Here is a 16,881-nt window from a genome sequence, read left to right on the forward strand (position 1 = left end):
TGTGCAAAAATTGTTTTATTAGTTCTCATTTTGCATATTAAAAAAATAGCCCCAAATTTGCACAGAAAACATGCTTTTTGGAGCAATTCACTTCTTGCCATAGATATTATCCAATGCACTCTGGGCGTCTGTTATTTGTTGCTGCAGTCTCTGCTTAGTAGACTCATTGGAAGCCTTTTTCAGCAGCGTCTTCATTTCTTCCACCACAGCCCTATACCCAGTTGTGTTGTGGAAGACACGGATGGCTCGGTCCCCACAGGAAATCAGGAAGCGACTGCTCACGTCAAAGGCCAAGTCTGTTATGTGCTCTCCATGAGCACCTTGAAAGCACTCTTCCTCCTCCCCACGCTGGGTGTTATAAAGAAAAATGCTGGTGCTGCTGGAAATGGCCACTGCCCGGGCATCAGGAGCCAGAGCAATGCGGCAGGGCTCCGTTACCTTACAACTGCCTGTCAGCAATAGGTAAGGATCCTGTTGCTTTTTATATTCAACATCTGTGTCCCAGAACTTCCAAGTGCCATCCTTTGAAACTGTTGCCATCCTGTTAGGGTGAAAGAATGGCACATATTATTTAGCAACTAATACTGTAGTTCAGTCTACTATAGGCTTACTATAGGCTTCAGCCTGTAGTAGCGTCTATCAGCGTCTTATTTATGTTTCCTTTCTAAGGTTCTAATGTCCAGAAACTAACCACAGAGCTCCCCTTAAATATATATTGATAAATAAATAAATAAATGGAACACTTAAACAACACAATATATCTCCAAGTAAATCAAACTGCTGTAAAATCAAACTGTCCACTTAGGAAGCAACACTGATTGACTATCAATTTCACATGTTGTCAGCACATTCAACAATATTTCATTCATTCAGATCTAGGACGTGTTCTCTGAGTGTTCCCTTTATTTTTTTGAGCAGTGTATAATTCATATCATAAATTTGTAAAATGGTTATACATATAGACTTACTCTAGTACGTATGATATAGATGCCTTCAAGAGATCTGGCTTGCTGGTGCCAGAGTATCTGTTTTTAGTTTCCTGAAGGTTTATTTGATGTATACAGCCACCCATCTTATATATGTGACTCTGAGCCATTAACAAGTTAATACCATAAAACATAGAACTAAGGAGAAATTTCCTGACAGAAAAATTAATCAGTGGAACAGCTTGCCTGCAGAAGTTGTGAACGTTCCAACACTGGAAGTTTTAAAGAAGATGTTGGATAATCATCTGTCTGAAGTAGTGTAGGGTTTCCTGCCTAAGCAGGGGGTTGGACTAGAAGACCTCCAAGGTCCCTTCCAACTCTGTTGTTATTGTTAACAATATAACAAAATAGCCCATAACTTATAATAAAGTCTATAAAATATTAAAAACTAAAAAAACCCTACATATTTGCCCTAGCAATGTTCAGGAAATGCTAAGCAATAAAATCATACTAAATAAACCAACTGAGAACCTATTAACAAAGGATATTGCTGAATAATGGGCCATTTATTAATTGCATTTACTTAACTCCATTAATTCATAATTTAATATATTTTTTGAGTCTACAAAATACTTAAAATTGTGAATAAAATGGCTTGCGTTGAAACAACATAAGCCCCAGCCCCCCCCCCCAAAAAAAAAACCTAGCCCCAAATTAATTTGAGCTGGCTAACTATATTGTGGGAACATATTCACTTAATCTTAAAAGGAAATTCCTCCATTGGTTTATAAAGAGGACGGAAGCGAGTCCAAAGGGCCTTTCTCTTCCTCACACCAAGGCTATCAGGAAAACTAGAGAGAGGGTTCAAAGGAAAGATGTGAACAAGTTATTATAAAATGTCCTTATTCCATAGAAGTGATAGCTTCTCACCGCCGAGAGTCATTGGAAAAAGCAAAGGAATACACGCCAGCCTTATGCCCCTTCAGCTCAAAGGCTCTGTTCACTTCCCGGAAATCTCCACTCTTGCTGAAACACACTTCCCACACCTTTACATCAGGGGTGAATCCACATGAACCAACAAACCTATAGGAAAGGAAACGCCAAAATTCATTGAACCACTTGGTGAGCTTTTCTGTTCTTCAATATTATTTACAATACAAAGACGGTATCTCTAAATTTCTGACATAATAGAAATGTAAACAAGTGACTGCCCTTCCTTACCTCCCACATGGTGACACAGTTGCAAAGGTGTTGTTCATCTGGTTGGTGTTGATGCTAGCCAGAATTTCCCCCTTCATGTCCCAGATCAGGATGGTGGTATCACTGGAGGCACTCATGATATACTTCCCTGGGGGAATAAAGGGCAAAGATAAGGCTACAATTCTGACAAGCTGATGCAGCTATATACGTATATATTATTCAGGAAACCAAGCAAATTAATTTGCTTTTGAGGAAATAAAGCTGAACCATAGTTGTATAAGTTAGGCTGTTCAAAAGACCAGCTTTCATACCTGTATCAGCAACCCCAATATTGATGATAGGAGCCTTGTGCTGCTTTGGAAATTCTTCTGGAATTGCGATGTATGTAAAAGTGCCATCCTCTTTCTTTGTCATTTTAAAAACTCTGAGGGTGTCTCCATATGCCAACCAAACAATGAAAGCTCTGGAAGAAAGAAAGAAAGAAAGAAAGAAAGGAAGGAAAGAAAGAAAGAAAGAAAAGAAAGAAAGGCATATAAGCAACACAACGATCATAAGGAAGAAGCTGCTCTGGTTGGTAATCATACAACATAAGCCCACCATGGTTTATGAAGCGTCTGTAAATGCTTGCAGGTGTGCAACTTCAGACTAGCTTCATTTCTTACTGCTGCTTTTCTGCCAAAAGGAATCAGTGACAAAATCTTCACTCTCTTTAGCTACATTATGTGACTGAAACAACTTCTCTTTTTGCAATGCTCTGCCTACAAAGTTTACTGCAAAACCTTTTTTCAGTTTAGTTTTTATTATATTCTTCTTGATTTAAATATGTTAAAGGGTTAAATAAGGTTCATGAGGGAAGAGTTTTTAATAGGAAAGTGAATATAAGAACAAGGGGGCACAATCTGAGGTTAGTTGGGGGAAAGATCAGAAGCAACGTGAGAAAATGTTATTTTACTGAAAGAGTAGTAGATGCTTGGAACAAACTTCCATCAGACGTGGTTGGTAAATCCACAGTAACTGAATTTAAACATGCCTGGGATACACATATATCCACCCTAAGATAAAATACAGGAAATAGTATAAGGGCAGACTAAATGGACCATGAGGTCTTTTTCTGCCATCAATCTTCTATGTTTCTATTTTACTGCACTGTCCATTTTCCTTCAGGATTAAGGCAGATTACAGGCAAGCAGGTAATGAAAAGGATATTATCCAAACCTCCATCCTACCTGGAGTCCGGGAAGAAGCGAACCAGGGTAGCATGGTCCAGCTCCACATTAACCCGCATACAGCGATGCTCCCTCTCCAAAATGTCTTTGGTACTCCAGATACGCACCGTACGGTCATCAGAGCAGGATGCCAAATACTTCCCATTAGTGCTGAAGTCCAGGCAGGTGACATTCCCACTGTGACCCTACAGAACAAAAAGAAAATTATCCTTTGGCCTATTAATAAAACCAGGTGTCTTACACACTGGGCACCTCTTATCTAAGGAGCAAAAAGTAGTTAAAGTTCTTTTTAAAAGGATTTATTTTAAAATTGTGATTATGAGAAAAGAGAGTATAACTATCTAGTCAAGGACCTTTACGCACCTTCTCTAATTTTACCACAAACATTCCAACCTCAGAACAAACTAATTCAGCGTTTGGGAACCTTTCTAGTATCAAGTGCCGAAACGGGAGTGCACAGCTCCACACGGGAGACCACCAGAAAAGCAGCACCCTAGTGCACATGCGTGGAAGTGCCAGAAACTGAGAGAACAGTTCCCCGGTACACCTGCGCCTGCCAGAAAACTCAGCTTCCAGTTCCTGGCGTGCATGCAAGTGCAGACTAGCTGGCTGTTGGGAATGTGTGAGCTGGAAATCAGAATCTCAACTTCCCGGTGCACGCATACACGCCAAAGAGCTGCTCTACCAGCTTCCAGTGCTCCAATGTATGTGTGAAGACCAGCTGGACTGCGCACATTATTATTATTATTATTATTTATTATTATTATTTATTAGATTTGTATGCTGCCCCTCTCCGTAGACTCGGAACCTGGAAGAGCAATGGCGACGGTTGGCATGCTATTTCCAACACGTGTGCCATAGGTTCACCATCAGCGGGCTAATTCAACTGTGAAATAGTGATCAAATTCAATTGTTTTGGAGTCAGGTATACTTAAGTGAAATTGGCAACAGAAAACTTAGGGTGTTTTAATCTCAAAATTATTTGCATTCTTCTGCTATCGATCTTTTAACAAAACTTGGCGAATTGCTATGGATCATCCAGTAAACAGTTGGATTCCCATTTAACTCCTTGGATAAGTAGATATAATCAAGTAAAGCAAAATGATGGCAAGTTCATCAGTGAACAGGAAGATACAATGTTAAAGATGGCAGGACGGACCTGCTTTTTCATATCACAAAGTTGTTTATTTCTGCGCAGTAGCTCAGGATTTCACAATGAAACCCAGATAAAGTAATTACATTCAATGCATAACCCATGGTCTGGGATATGAGGGAGGCAAGTCCTAGAAAATGAAAGCTATACAATATGAATCCAATCCTTTTTGTAAGTAACCTGGTATTACCACTGAATAGTACACTTACAAATTCTGACTTCCCAAGATTTCAGAAACAAGATATGGTAGAGGTGTTCCATTATTTTTCCAACTTCACCTTTAAGCTTCCAAGTGTTACTGCCTCTTTAGTTATCTCTACTACAGAGAATAAAAGTAGGCCGGTTGGCAGACACGTGTGGTCAGCTCAAGAAAAAAAAGTTGAAATAGCGACATGTAAGAATGTTACCCACCAGAGCTCACCTTGAGGGCTGAAGCCAGAAGTGGGTGTGTGAAAGTATGCTGTTGAGGCTTCTCTTTTCGAATTCGCTGCTGTTTCGCCTTTTTCAGGCCTGTTTTGCTGGCTGCATCACCATTCGCATTTTGATCTGAGGAATACAGTTGAAGAAAAAAATGTAAGAAATCAAGGACTAATTGGTTTTAACTGTTGTTTGAATCACTAATAGTGTTTTTCAATTATCAGATCAGCACAACAAAAAATAAGTAGCCTGCAGCAGAATGCTTTTTAATCTAAAAATCAAGGCTTTAAAATGAAGTTATTTCTGTATCAATTAGTATTTATGTGTTCTTAGTTTAAGACATAAAAATACCCATTACATAAGGGTTCACATGTCTTTGGAGCTCAAAGGCTAAGAAAGGGATAAAGAAAATGTGATACGAAGACCTCTAAATAATCACCTATAGTAAAAGTTTCATGTTAGCTTTTTTATAATCTTAGTGTCATCTTTTGTTCGGCCTGTGGGGAAGTGGGAGGGGAGAATTATGTGAAGCCTGGGTGATATATAGTCATAACATTCCTTTCTCAGAGGTTCAAGGACATGTTGCCCTGCACCTGGGAGGCTGGACTTGGGAAGCATCTGAGAGGTGCTTTGATTGGACCATGTGATGGACTTGGGGCAAGGACTTGAACTTTGCATTGGGTGGAGAAACCTGGAAGCTTTCAGATTTGTATTTTTCCATATGTGCCAATGTGACATCTCTAATAAAATGTAACTTTGAGGGAACTTAAGCCTCGGAGATTTATTTTGTTGGGGGTGTTACTTGGAATCCTGACAACCTTATAATACTTTTTAATATACTGTATAAAACATATATGCTTTGCTTCATTATGATACCCATAAATACTCTTGTAGTTGTCAGACATATGAAGCTGGTTGTGAGTAGTTTCTTTATTGTTGTTTGCCTATACATAGAATCTTGCCACACACACATCTATAGAAATACAGGTAGTCCTCAATTTAAAACCAAAGTTGTCCAAAAGTTATGTTGCTAAGTGAGAAATTTGTTAAGTGTATTTTGCCCTATTTTGTAATCTTTCTTGCCACAGTTGTTAAGTGAATCATTGCAAGTAATCATTCCGGCTACAGCACGGAAACTGCTTTGGTCGCTCTGATGGATGATCTCTGGCGGGCCTGGGACAGGGGTTTATCCTCTGTCCTGGTGCTTCTTGACCTCTCAGCGGCTTTCGATACCATCGACCATGGTATCCTTCTGCGCCGGCTGGAGGGGTTGGGAGTGGGAGGCACTGTTCTCCAGTGGTTCTCCTCCTACCTCTCCGGTCAGTCGCAGTCGGTGTTAGTGGGGGGTCAGAGGTCGACCTCTAGGTTGCTCCCTTGTGGGGTACCTCAGGGGTCGGTCCTCTCCCTCCTAATATTTAATATCTACATGAAACCGCTGGGTGAGATCATCCAAGGGCATGGGGTGAGGTATTATCAATATGCATATGATACCCAGCTTTACATCTCCACTCCTTGTCCAGTCAGTGAAGCAGTGGAAGTGATGTGCACCGGTGTCTGGAGGCTGTTGGGGTCTCGATAGGTGTCAACAGAGTCTGGAGGCTGTTGGGGTCTCGATAGGTGTCAACAGACTCAAACTCAACCCGGATAAGATGGAGTGGCTGTGGGTTCTGCCTCCCAAGGACAATTCCATCTGTCCATCCATAACCCTTGGGGGGGAATTATTGACCCCCTCAGAGAGGGTCCGCAACTTGGGCGTCCTCCTCGATCCACAGCTTACATTAGAAAATCATCTTTCAGCTGTGGCGAGGGGGACGTTTGCCCAGGTTCGCCTGGTGCACCAGTTGAGCCTCGACCGGGACTAACTGCTCACAGTCACTCATGCCCTCATCACCTCGAGGCTCGACTACTGTAACGCTCTCTACATGGGGCTACCTTTGAAAAGTGTTCGGAAACTTCAGATTGTGCAGAATGCAGCTGCGAGAGCTATCATGGGCTTTCCTAAATATGCCCATGTTACTCCAACACTCCGCAGTCTGCATTGGTTGCCGATCGGTTTCCGGTCACAATTCAAAGGGTTGGTTATGACCTATAAAGCCCTTCATGGCATCGGACCAGAATATCCCCGGGACTGCCTTCTGCCGCACAAATCCCAGCGACCAGTTAGGTCCCACAGAGTTGGCCTTCTCTGGGTCCCGTCGACTAAACAATGTCGTCTGGCGGGACCCAGAGGAAGAGCCTTCTCTGTGGCGACCCTGACTCTCTGGAACCAATTTCCCCTCAGATATCAGAGTTGGCCCCACCCTCCTTGCCTTTCGCAAGCTCCTTAAAACCCACCTCTGTCGTCAGGCATGGGGGAATTGAAATTTTCCCTTCCCCCTAGGCTTATAGAATTTATACATGGTATGTTTGTATGTATGATTGGTTCTTTAAATTGGGGTTTTTTAGACTATTTTTAATATTATATTTGTTTACATTGTCTTTTTTCTTGTTGTTAGCCGCCCCGAGTCTGCGGAGAGGGGTGGCATACAAATCTAATAAATAAATAAATAAAATAAATAAATAAAAAGTTAAGTTAGTAAGTGGGTTGTTAAGTGAACGTGGTTTCCCCATTGCCTTTGCACGTCAGAAAGTCACAAAAGCTTTTTGTATGACCTGGAGAACTGCAATGATCATAAATATGAATTGGTTGCCAAGCATCTGAATTTTGATCACATGACCATGGGGATGCTGCAATAGTCATAAGTGTAAAAAACAGTCGGAAGTTATTTTTCCAGTGCCATCAGATCAACAGCTTTGGGCTGTTGATCTGATGGTACACCATTGGGATCTGTCCATTAATGATATGCATGGTTTTTAAATGTTTTTTATTGTTGGTTTTAAATCATTTTAGATTGTTTTTTAGGGGTTTTAGTATTGCATTCCATGTTTTACTTTTTTGGGTTGTGAGCTGCCCAGATCAAATTCATTCATTCATTCATTCATTCATTCATTCATTCATTCATTCATTCATTCAATCAATCAATCAATCAATCAATCAATCAATCAATCAAATTCCTTTCAGACAGCTGGTAGTCTGCATCCCTTTGGAGCAGTGATTTTCAACCTTTTTTGAGCCGCGGCACATTTTTTACATTTACAATAACCTGAGGCACACCACCAACCAAAATGACACGAAATGACACTCTAACACAGTACATATAATATATATATATCCAGCACGCGGGCCGTAGTTTGGGGACCCATGTTTAATTTCCCCATGGCACACTTGACCATTAGTGTACTGCAACACACTGGTTGAAAAACACTGCTTTAGAGGGTCCTTGGAACACTTGGAATTTTATTTATGTTTTAAGGGTTACTTGAGTAGTGCTCCTGGTTCCTCTGGTCTTCAGCTTTGCCTCTGGAAATCCTGAGTGGGGGGGTAGGAATGGATTTCCAGAGAAAAATTGCAGACTACAAGAACCAGGAGCACTACACAAATAAACCTTTAGAGCAGGGGTCTCCAAACTTTTTACACATGGGGCCAGTTCACTGTCCCTCAGACTGTTGGAGGGCCGGACTATACAAAAAACCTATGAACAAATCCCTATGCACACTACACATACCTTATTTAAAGTAAAAAACAAAATGGGAACAAATACAAAATTTAAAATAAAGAAGAAGTAATAAGTAATTAAGTAATTAATAATTAAGTAATTTATACTTCTTTATTAACAAGTAAATTTAAACTTAAATCAACAAACTCCATTTCTTCTTCCTTCCCTCCTTCCTCTCCACTTCTCTCTTCCCTCTTCCTTTTCTCTCATTTGTTTCATTTTCCTCTCCCTCGTTCCTTCCCTCCATCATTTTCTCATTTTTCTCTCTTTCTATCTCTCCCTCTTCCTTTCTCTCTCCCTCTCTATCTCTCCCTCTTTCTCTTTCTTTCTCTCTTCTCTCTTTCTCTCACTAACTCTCTTTCTAACTCTCCCTCTTTGTATCTCTCACACTTTCTCTCTCCCCCCTCTCCCTATTTCTCCCTTTCTCTCCCTCTCTATTTCTCCCTCTTATTATATCGATCGGTAAAATCTCGTGTGCTGCTGCGGGCCGGTTAAAAGACCTCAGCGGTCCGCATCCGGCCCACGGGCCGTAGTTTGGGGGCCGCTGCTTTAGAGGTTTCAAGGACCCTCTAAAAGGATGCAAATGAGCAGCTGCTCAAAAAAATAAAGGGAACACTTAAACAACACAATATCATTCCAAGTAAATCAAACTTCTGTGAAATCAAACTGTCCACTTAGGAAGCAACACTGATTGACAATCAATTTCACATGCTGTTGTGCACATTCAACTTTGTACAGAACAAAGTATTCAATGACAATATTTCATTCATTCAGATCTAGGATGTGTTCTTTGAGGGTTCCCTTTATTTTTTTGAGCAGTATAAATCCTTCCGTTCCCCACTATCTGGTCAGAGCTGAAGAAACTTCTTGAATGAGAAGCGAAACGCCTTCAAAGTAAAAAAAACAAGAAAGTCCAGTTGCCTCCTGAGGAAAAGAAAAGCACAATGATGAGGGACAAAATAAACGCGCGGCGCGTTTTCAATGCAATTTTTATAACTCGCGGCTGCCACGGCTTCATTTCTTGCGCAAGATGGAAACGTCGCCTCGAACCCCCCCGCCCCTCCCCGGCAGAAAGCTTGACCGCGCGGCTTCAGCGCTCGCTTACCCCCCTCGGGCGTCCCGCTCAATTTGGTCACGTCCTCCTTGCTCGGCGCCGCAGCCTTCGTCCACCGCGTGAGAAAGACCAGCAGCGCCCACAAAACGGCGGCGCCGAGGACCAGCGAGAGGCCTACCAACGTGGCGGACACCACCGCCTCCCCCATCCTCCCGATCCCCTCAGCCACCTCAGCGGAGGCGGGAGCGCGCACAACTCCAGCAGAGGCGGCTCTATTGGTGTCTCTCCCGTGGCGTGCGCGGCCCCGCCTGAGCCTGGGCCCGCCTCCGCCAGTCACTGAAGGCGCCTGCGCGTCGCTTGCCCAAGTAGCTATAGATATACGTATATATCCTACAGAAGACATAGGAAAGCGAAGTGGTATTGTGAGCTTTCAACTGTCTAATTTTATTCCTTAACTTTAGACCCACTCCACTTGACTCTGAGAAGAAGTGCGGCAGTAATGATGTCTTGAGGACTAGAAGACGCTGGGAGCCGTTCGGGTTAAATTATCACTCGGGTGTCTCTAACCAGTGTGTGTGGGGTGGGGTGGGGGGGTTAATTTTCCTACTTTGTAGCTCTTAACGGAGTCAGTGTCGCCTAAGAGTGACGTAGAAGGTAGGCAGCATGGCAGCCTGCGGGAAGAGACCTGAGCATCGCGGGCCCCCTGAACTGGTGAGAAAAGAAATAAGCCTCGTAGCAGCAGAGTGGGGACAGCGCTGATTCATAAGGAAGAGGTGGAAATTCTCGTGTACGTCAGTCTTTGGTGCTAATCAGTGGCTCAAAGACAATTTATTCCAGGGGTCTCCAACCGTGGCTGCTTTAAGCCTGGTAGACTTCAACTCCCAGAATTCCTCAGCCAGCAAAGCAACAGCAAAGCTGGCTGGGGAATTCTGGGAGCTGAAGTCCTCCAGGCTTAAAGTAGCCATGATTGGAGACCCCAGGTATACCCTGTGTTGTATTTCTCTTTCGAACCCTGCTAATTTGCTCACTGCCTACTCCTTGGGGGATCTTGGACAAACAATTGTAATTCTCGATGCATTAAAACTGAAATGCGACCTTGATGCCAGAAGAAGTGTAAGGAATAGGAGAATAACTATTAAGGATGGCAATTCTTATCTATGCACAAATTTTGGAAAAGTATAGAAAAACCTACGGATGAAGATAAGATTAGAAAGATAATGGATTGTGCTGAAATGGATAAGATAACCAAGGAATTAAAAGAAAAAGAAATATTAATCATGATTATTATAATGCAGTGATGGCGAATCTATGGCACAGGTGGCACGCGGAGCCATATCTGCTGGCACTTTGGCTATTGCCCTAGTTCAGCTCCAACATGCATGTTTGTGCTGGCTAGCTGATTTTTGGCTCTCAAAGAGACTCTTGGAGGGCATTCTTTGCTTCCAGAGAGACTGGGAGTGGGGAAAGAGGGTGTTTTTACCCTCCCCTGGTTCCAGGGAAGGCTTTGGAGCCTGGGGAGGGCGAAACATGAGCCTACCAGAAGATGTTGGGAAACAGGCCGTTTCCAGCCTCCAGAGGGCTTTCGGGGTCAGGGGAAGCTGTTTTCGCCCTCCCCAGGCATTGAACTATGAGTGTGGGCACTCATACATGCGCGATAGCGTGCGCACATGCTCTTTTGGCACTCGAGGACAAAAGGGTTTGCCATCACTGCTCTAGGTAAAGGAAAAATAGCACAGTGGCTGTTTATGATCCCTTGATAATTTAAAGTGAAAATTCAGTTGTTCCATAGGAGTAGTAAGAAAATAACTCATGCGATTGGCAAATTGTATTATTGGCAGAACAAAAATGGGATGGGGAGGATAATCAGGAATGAAAGGAAAATCTTTGTGTAATTTACAAGATATAATCTAACAGATGAATTGCTTTCATCTCGCTTCAATGACCTTTCCAAAGGAAGAATAAAAGGCACTTGAATTGATCTAGCAAAACTCCTTTTGTGATTTCCTTTTATTCATTTCACTTTTCCTTTCTTCCCTAGTTCTATGATGAAGCTGAAGCACGGAAATACACACATAAGTAAGGCAATCTTGGGCTGTGAGAATTATGTATTCATAAAATTTATATATTTTTAAAACACAAATCAATCATAGCATTTGCATATTACATAGCACATCGATTAAAATTTCCAAATAACTAATGTAAAATAAAATCCATTGGGTTTTCCCAGTTTGTCATATTCAATGCATACAATATAAAAGATATGCTGTATATTATATCTCCGAGACCGCCTTCTGCCGCACAAATCCCAGCGGCCGGTTAGGTCCCACAGAGTTGGCCTTCTCCAAGTCCCGTCGACTAAACAATGTCAGCTGGCGGGACCCAGGGGAAGAGCCTTGTCTGTGGCGGCCCCGACCCTCTGGAACCAGTTCCCCCCAGAGATTAGGACTGCCCCCACCCTCCTTGCCTTTCATAAACTTCTTAAAACCCACCTCTGCCGTCAGGCATGGGGGAACTGAGACATCTCCCCTTGCCTATGCAGTTTTATGTATGGTATGGTTGTGTGTATGTTTCTTATATAATGGGGTTTTTAGGCTTTTAATGTAAAATTGCTATTTTAGACTTAATATTAGATTTGTTATTACATATTGTTTTATCTGTGTTGTGAGCCGCCCCGAGTCTGCGGAGAGGGGCGGCATACAAATCTAATAAATAAGAAGAAGAAGAAGAAGCAATATGTGGATATATCTTCATTTTATTTAAGCCATTAGTTTAATTAGTTACCAAACACATTTAGAGTTTTTGAAACAGTACATTGTCAAGTTTCTCAGAGATATGTGTCTCCTCAGATTTAGATACATTGTACTTAAAAGATAAGAGTACTCTTGTCATTTTTGTACCTCTTTTACTGAAATCAAAATTAATCTAGATCAAAATACACTGCTCAAAAAAATAAAGGGAACACTTAAACAACACAATATAACTCCAAGTAAATCAAACTTCTGTGAAATCAAACTGTCCACTTAGGAAGCAACACTAATTGACAATCAATTTCACATGCTGTTGTGCACATTCAACTTTGTACAGAACAAAGTATTCAATGAGAATATTTCATTCCATCAGATCTAGGATGGGTTATTTGAGTGTTCCATTTATTTTTTTAAGCAGTATAGATTAAAACAATTTCAGATGATTACAAAGAAGGTAATCAGGTAGATCTTCCTTTATCACAGTTAAATTGCAGTTACAAGGTTGGTGTGAGGAAATCGGGTTTTTTTGCAGAGTGGAAATAGATGTGTCAACATGAAAAGTTCTTGAATGTTTTGCTGGAAAGGGAGTGATTTCCTAAAAGGAGTGGTGCTAAGTATATTGTGAGTATTGGAAAAACACTTGTCCATCTGGCACATTCATTGGGAGTTATCATAGGGAGAGAAACATAGGTAGCCTCATGTTGTTATCAGCAGCACTAGATGTGCTAGTGTTTTTCTTAAAGTATCAAGAGCACTTAGACTTACTGGTATGTACCGCATCATAGTGCTTTACAACACACTCTAAGTGGTTTATGGAGTGAGCCTATTGCCCCCTACAATCTGGCTCCTCATTTTACTGACCTTGGAAAAATGGAAAGCTGAGTCAATCTTGAGCTAGTCAAAATGCTGAGTCTGTAAACCATTAGAGAGGGCTGTAAAAGCACCATGAAGCGGTATATAAGTCTAAATGCTATAGCTATTGCTATTGCTATAATCTAACTGCTGACAGTGGGCAAAGTTTGCCTGCAATACCGGATTCTGACCACTGTGCCACCATGTACCATTTCTTCTCCTGAGTTCCTGGAATAGATTGCTTATTGTTTGTGCATAGGCATCTTATAACAATTTCAGGAATGACTTAAAAAGAAGCTTACATTTTCCTACGAGCATTCAAGAGAATGCGGTGCTGTATGTACTGGTATGTTTGTTTCTTGCTGGCATTCATGTATTCAATTTCCATCTTCTAGCTCTCGAATGATTGAGATCCAGTCTCAGATGTCTGAACGGGCAGTGGAATTGTTGGGTCTCCCAGACGATCGTCCATGTTTTTTGCTGGATGTTGGGTAAATTTGTTTTGTTGTTCTTAAGGGATTGGTCTATCAGGATAGAAATGGGGCTTTAAGATTATTTCCTAGGGAAGTGATGCCATGTTTGCATTGCCCATCCACACAATCAATATAACCTCTAAGACTTCCTTTAGTATCAAAATTTTAAAAGTCTCCTTGAAGCATAACTGGCTATATATCCAAAGACCTTCTTTAGAAAAGCAGAAATTATCTTTAAATGCTCAGTGTTAAATCATGTCCCATTATGTCCATTCAGCTGAAAGCAGCTCTGCCAGGTTGAAGGTAGAATCGTGGCTTTCATGTGACCACCATTGCAAGATTTTCTCCATATTTAAAAATAGAAACGTACAATGTTGGGTTGCCTCCCTCCCAAGCAAACTGTGTGCTGTGGCCATTTAGCTGCAGCTCATCGTCCAATAAATGTTGTCTGATGTCCCTCCAGATGGAAACAAATGTGCAAATTGTGTATTAGAATATGTATGAAGAACCAAATCAAAGTTTCCGCCTTGCTTATACTGACATATTCTGTTCCCAAATTGGCAATTTTGGGGAGAAGGAATCAGTGAAATAGGTTGCTATTATTTATTATTTTATTTATTTAATTACATTTCTTTGCCTCCCCACTCTCTTGGGATCCAGGGTGGCTCACAACAAAAAAAGGCATAAATCCATATAAAATGTTTCAATTTAAAATAATTGCAGTCATCCATACTGATAAGTATGCAATGAACGGACATTTATTCATATTCCATGATATGTACGAGGAAAACACGTACAAAATATGATACAAGCTACAATAAATCCAGAAAAATTATTTTTCTTGCATTATATTTAATTGGAAGCGGTTGAAATAATTCATGAGTTATCTGTGTTTAAGCACTAATATGAATTCATTCAATTAATGTAATGTCAATGGACATTACACCTATATGTAAAAATAGATCATTTGTGGCATGAAAATTCTACCAGGATGTAATCACTGAGATTATAGCAAGATAATTACAAACTATGACTTGGTAGGTAATAGCAAAATCCATACATTCATGGGCCGACCTCGCTAATCATCCCCCCAAGGTCAATGGCCCCAGGCCTATCAGAAAAGCCAGGTCTTTATGGCTTTCTGAAATAGTGCAGATCTCAGGAGATAGCTGGTGCCAGAGAGTTGGGGCAAACACAGAGAAGGCTCTCCCTTGCAGGCCCGCCAGCCAACACTGTTTAGCTGATGGGACCCTAGGAAGACCAACTCAGTGGGATCTTAGTGGTCACTGGGAGGTATGTTGTAGAAGACGGTCTTGAAGACACTCTGGCCCTGAGCCATGTAGGGCTTTAAAGGTAATAACCAACACCTTGAATTGTGACCAGAGACCAATAGGAAGCCAGTGCAGCTCGCGAAGTATTGGTGTAGTGTGGGTGTATCTAGGCACACCTACAACAGCTCATGCAGCTGCATTCTGGACCAACTGTAGTCTCCAAACACGCTTCAGGGGTAGCCCCATGTAGAGTGCATTGCAATAATCCAGGCGTGTGGTGATAAGGGCCTGGTTCAACAGTGTGATCAGTAGAATTGTAAGTGGGGGAGGGGGGATGTTTATAAATTTAAGCCACTTTTCAAACAGTTGTAAATTCCCAAAGTATTAAAGCAGTTCTTCCCCTCTCCCATTAATATCCGTCTTTATATCCGCCTTCTGCCGCATGAATCCCAGCGACCGGTTAGGTCCCACAAAGTTTGTTTGTTTGTTTGTTTGTTTGTTTGTTTGTTTGTTTGTTCGTTCGTTCGTTCGTTCGTTCTTTCATTCATTCATTCATTCATTCATTCATTCATTCATTCATTCATTCATTCATTCATTCATTCAATTTTTATGCCGCCCTTCTCCTTAGATTCAGGGCGGCTTACAACCTGTTAGCAATAGCACTTTTTAACAGAGCCAGCATATTGCCCCCACAATCCGGGTCCTCATTTTACCCACCTCGGAAGGATGGAAGGCTGAGTCAACCTTGAGCCAGTGCTGAGATTTGAACCGCTGACCTACAGATCTACAGTCAGCTTCAGTGGCCTGCAGTACAGCACTCTACCTGCTGCGCCACCTCGGCTCTATAAGTTGGCCTTCTCTGGGTCCCGTCGACTAAATAATGTCGTCTGGCGGGACCCAGGGGAAGAGCCTTCTCTGTGGCGGCCCCAACCCTCTGGAACCAGCTCCCCCCGGAGATTAGAACTGCCCCCACCCTCCTTGCCTTTCGTAAGCGCCTTAAAACTCACCTCTGCCACCAGGCATGGGGGAACTGAGACATCTCCCCCGGGCCTATACAGTTTATGCATGGTATGTTTGTGTGTATGTTTCTTTTTAATAAGGGGTTTTTAGTGACTTTTAATTATTAGATTTGTTATATATTGTACTATTACTGTTGTGAGCCACCTCGAGTCTACGGAGAGGGGCGACATACAAATCTAATAAATATTAATAATCTAATAAATAATACAAATAGGTGAATTTTGCATTTAGGGGTAGTTTTTGCTTTGATCCATAAAACCTGCCTATGTAGTTTTTGGTTTTTTGTGTGTGTATGATATGACTGTCTGTATGTTTTTTATATATTGGGGTTTCTAGTTTTTTAGACTTTTTAAATGTATTATTGTTATTTTAGATTCTAACTATTAGATTTGTCATTGTATACAGTATTGTTTTTACCATTGTTGTGGGCCACCCCGAGTCTACGGAGAGGGGCGGCATACAAATCTAATTATTAATAATAATAATAATAATAATAATAATAATAATAATAATAATATTTTTTTTGAGTAACACAATATATCTCCAGGGTTTTAACATTTTTTAAAAAATCCTTCACCCTATCTTGTTTAGTGTAAAAGAGAGCAGATATTTATTTATTTCCTAATTGTGCTTTCCCTGTCAGCTGTGGCTCTGGTTTAAGTGGTGATTATATCTCTGAAGAAGGATACTGTTGGGTTGGTATGGACATCAGTCCAGCAATGCTTGGTGAGTAGATTTCTCCCCCTCTCCCCTTAGCTAAACTTCCATGCCTGGGAAATGGCAGCCTCCTGTTTTCTTTATTTCTAATTAGATGTGGCCGTAGAGAGAGAAGTGGAGGGAGACCTGATGCTAGCAGATATGGGCCAGGGGGTTCCCTTCCGACCTGGGACATTTGATGGCTGTATCAGGTAAGAATTTGTAACAACCATCACCAATAACCAGTTAC

General features: G+C 41.5%; 2 protein-coding genes across 4 annotated transcripts in view; one reads left to right on the forward strand and one right to left on the reverse strand.

The window, feature by feature from the left end:
* TBL2 (transducin beta like 2) lies at positions 1-9,920 on the reverse strand. The gene is made up of 7 exons (XM_070735042.1): positions 9,624-9,920; positions 4,927-5,051; positions 3,353-3,537; positions 2,438-2,589; positions 2,148-2,274; positions 1,857-2,009; positions 1-541 (listed from the first exon to the last, which is right to left on the reverse strand). Exons 1-7 carry the CDS (start codon positions 9,778-9,780, stop codon positions 88-90), a joined length of 1,353 nt encoding a protein of 450 aa, XP_070591143.1. The 5' UTR covers positions 9,781-9,920; the 3' UTR covers positions 1-87.
* The window catches only part of BUD23 (BUD23 rRNA methyltransferase and ribosome maturation factor), a 20,353-nt gene continuing 13,053 nt past the window's right edge, over positions 9,582-16,881 (forward strand). The window contains exons 1-5 of one of the 3 annotated variants that reach the window (XM_070735045.1): positions 9,582-10,283; positions 11,611-11,648; positions 13,567-13,662; positions 16,579-16,661; positions 16,747-16,843. In XM_070735045.1, coding sequence (XP_070591146.1) covers positions 10,236-10,283; positions 11,611-11,648; positions 13,567-13,662; positions 16,579-16,661; positions 16,747-16,843 — 362 coding nt within the window. In that variant the 5' untranslated portion in view covers positions 9,582-10,235. Of the gene's footprint in view, positions 10,284-10,518; positions 10,686-11,610; positions 11,649-13,566; positions 13,663-16,578; positions 16,662-16,746; positions 16,844-16,881 lie in introns of those variants that run through there. The other 2 variants (XM_070735046.1, XM_070735044.1) reach the window with 2 other exon arrangements.

This window comes from Erythrolamprus reginae, chromosome 1 (assembly GCF_031021105.1).
Source record: "Erythrolamprus reginae isolate rEryReg1 chromosome 1, rEryReg1.hap1, whole genome shotgun sequence".
Taxonomy (NCBI): Eukaryota; Metazoa; Chordata; class Lepidosauria; order Squamata; family Dipsadidae; genus Erythrolamprus; species Erythrolamprus reginae.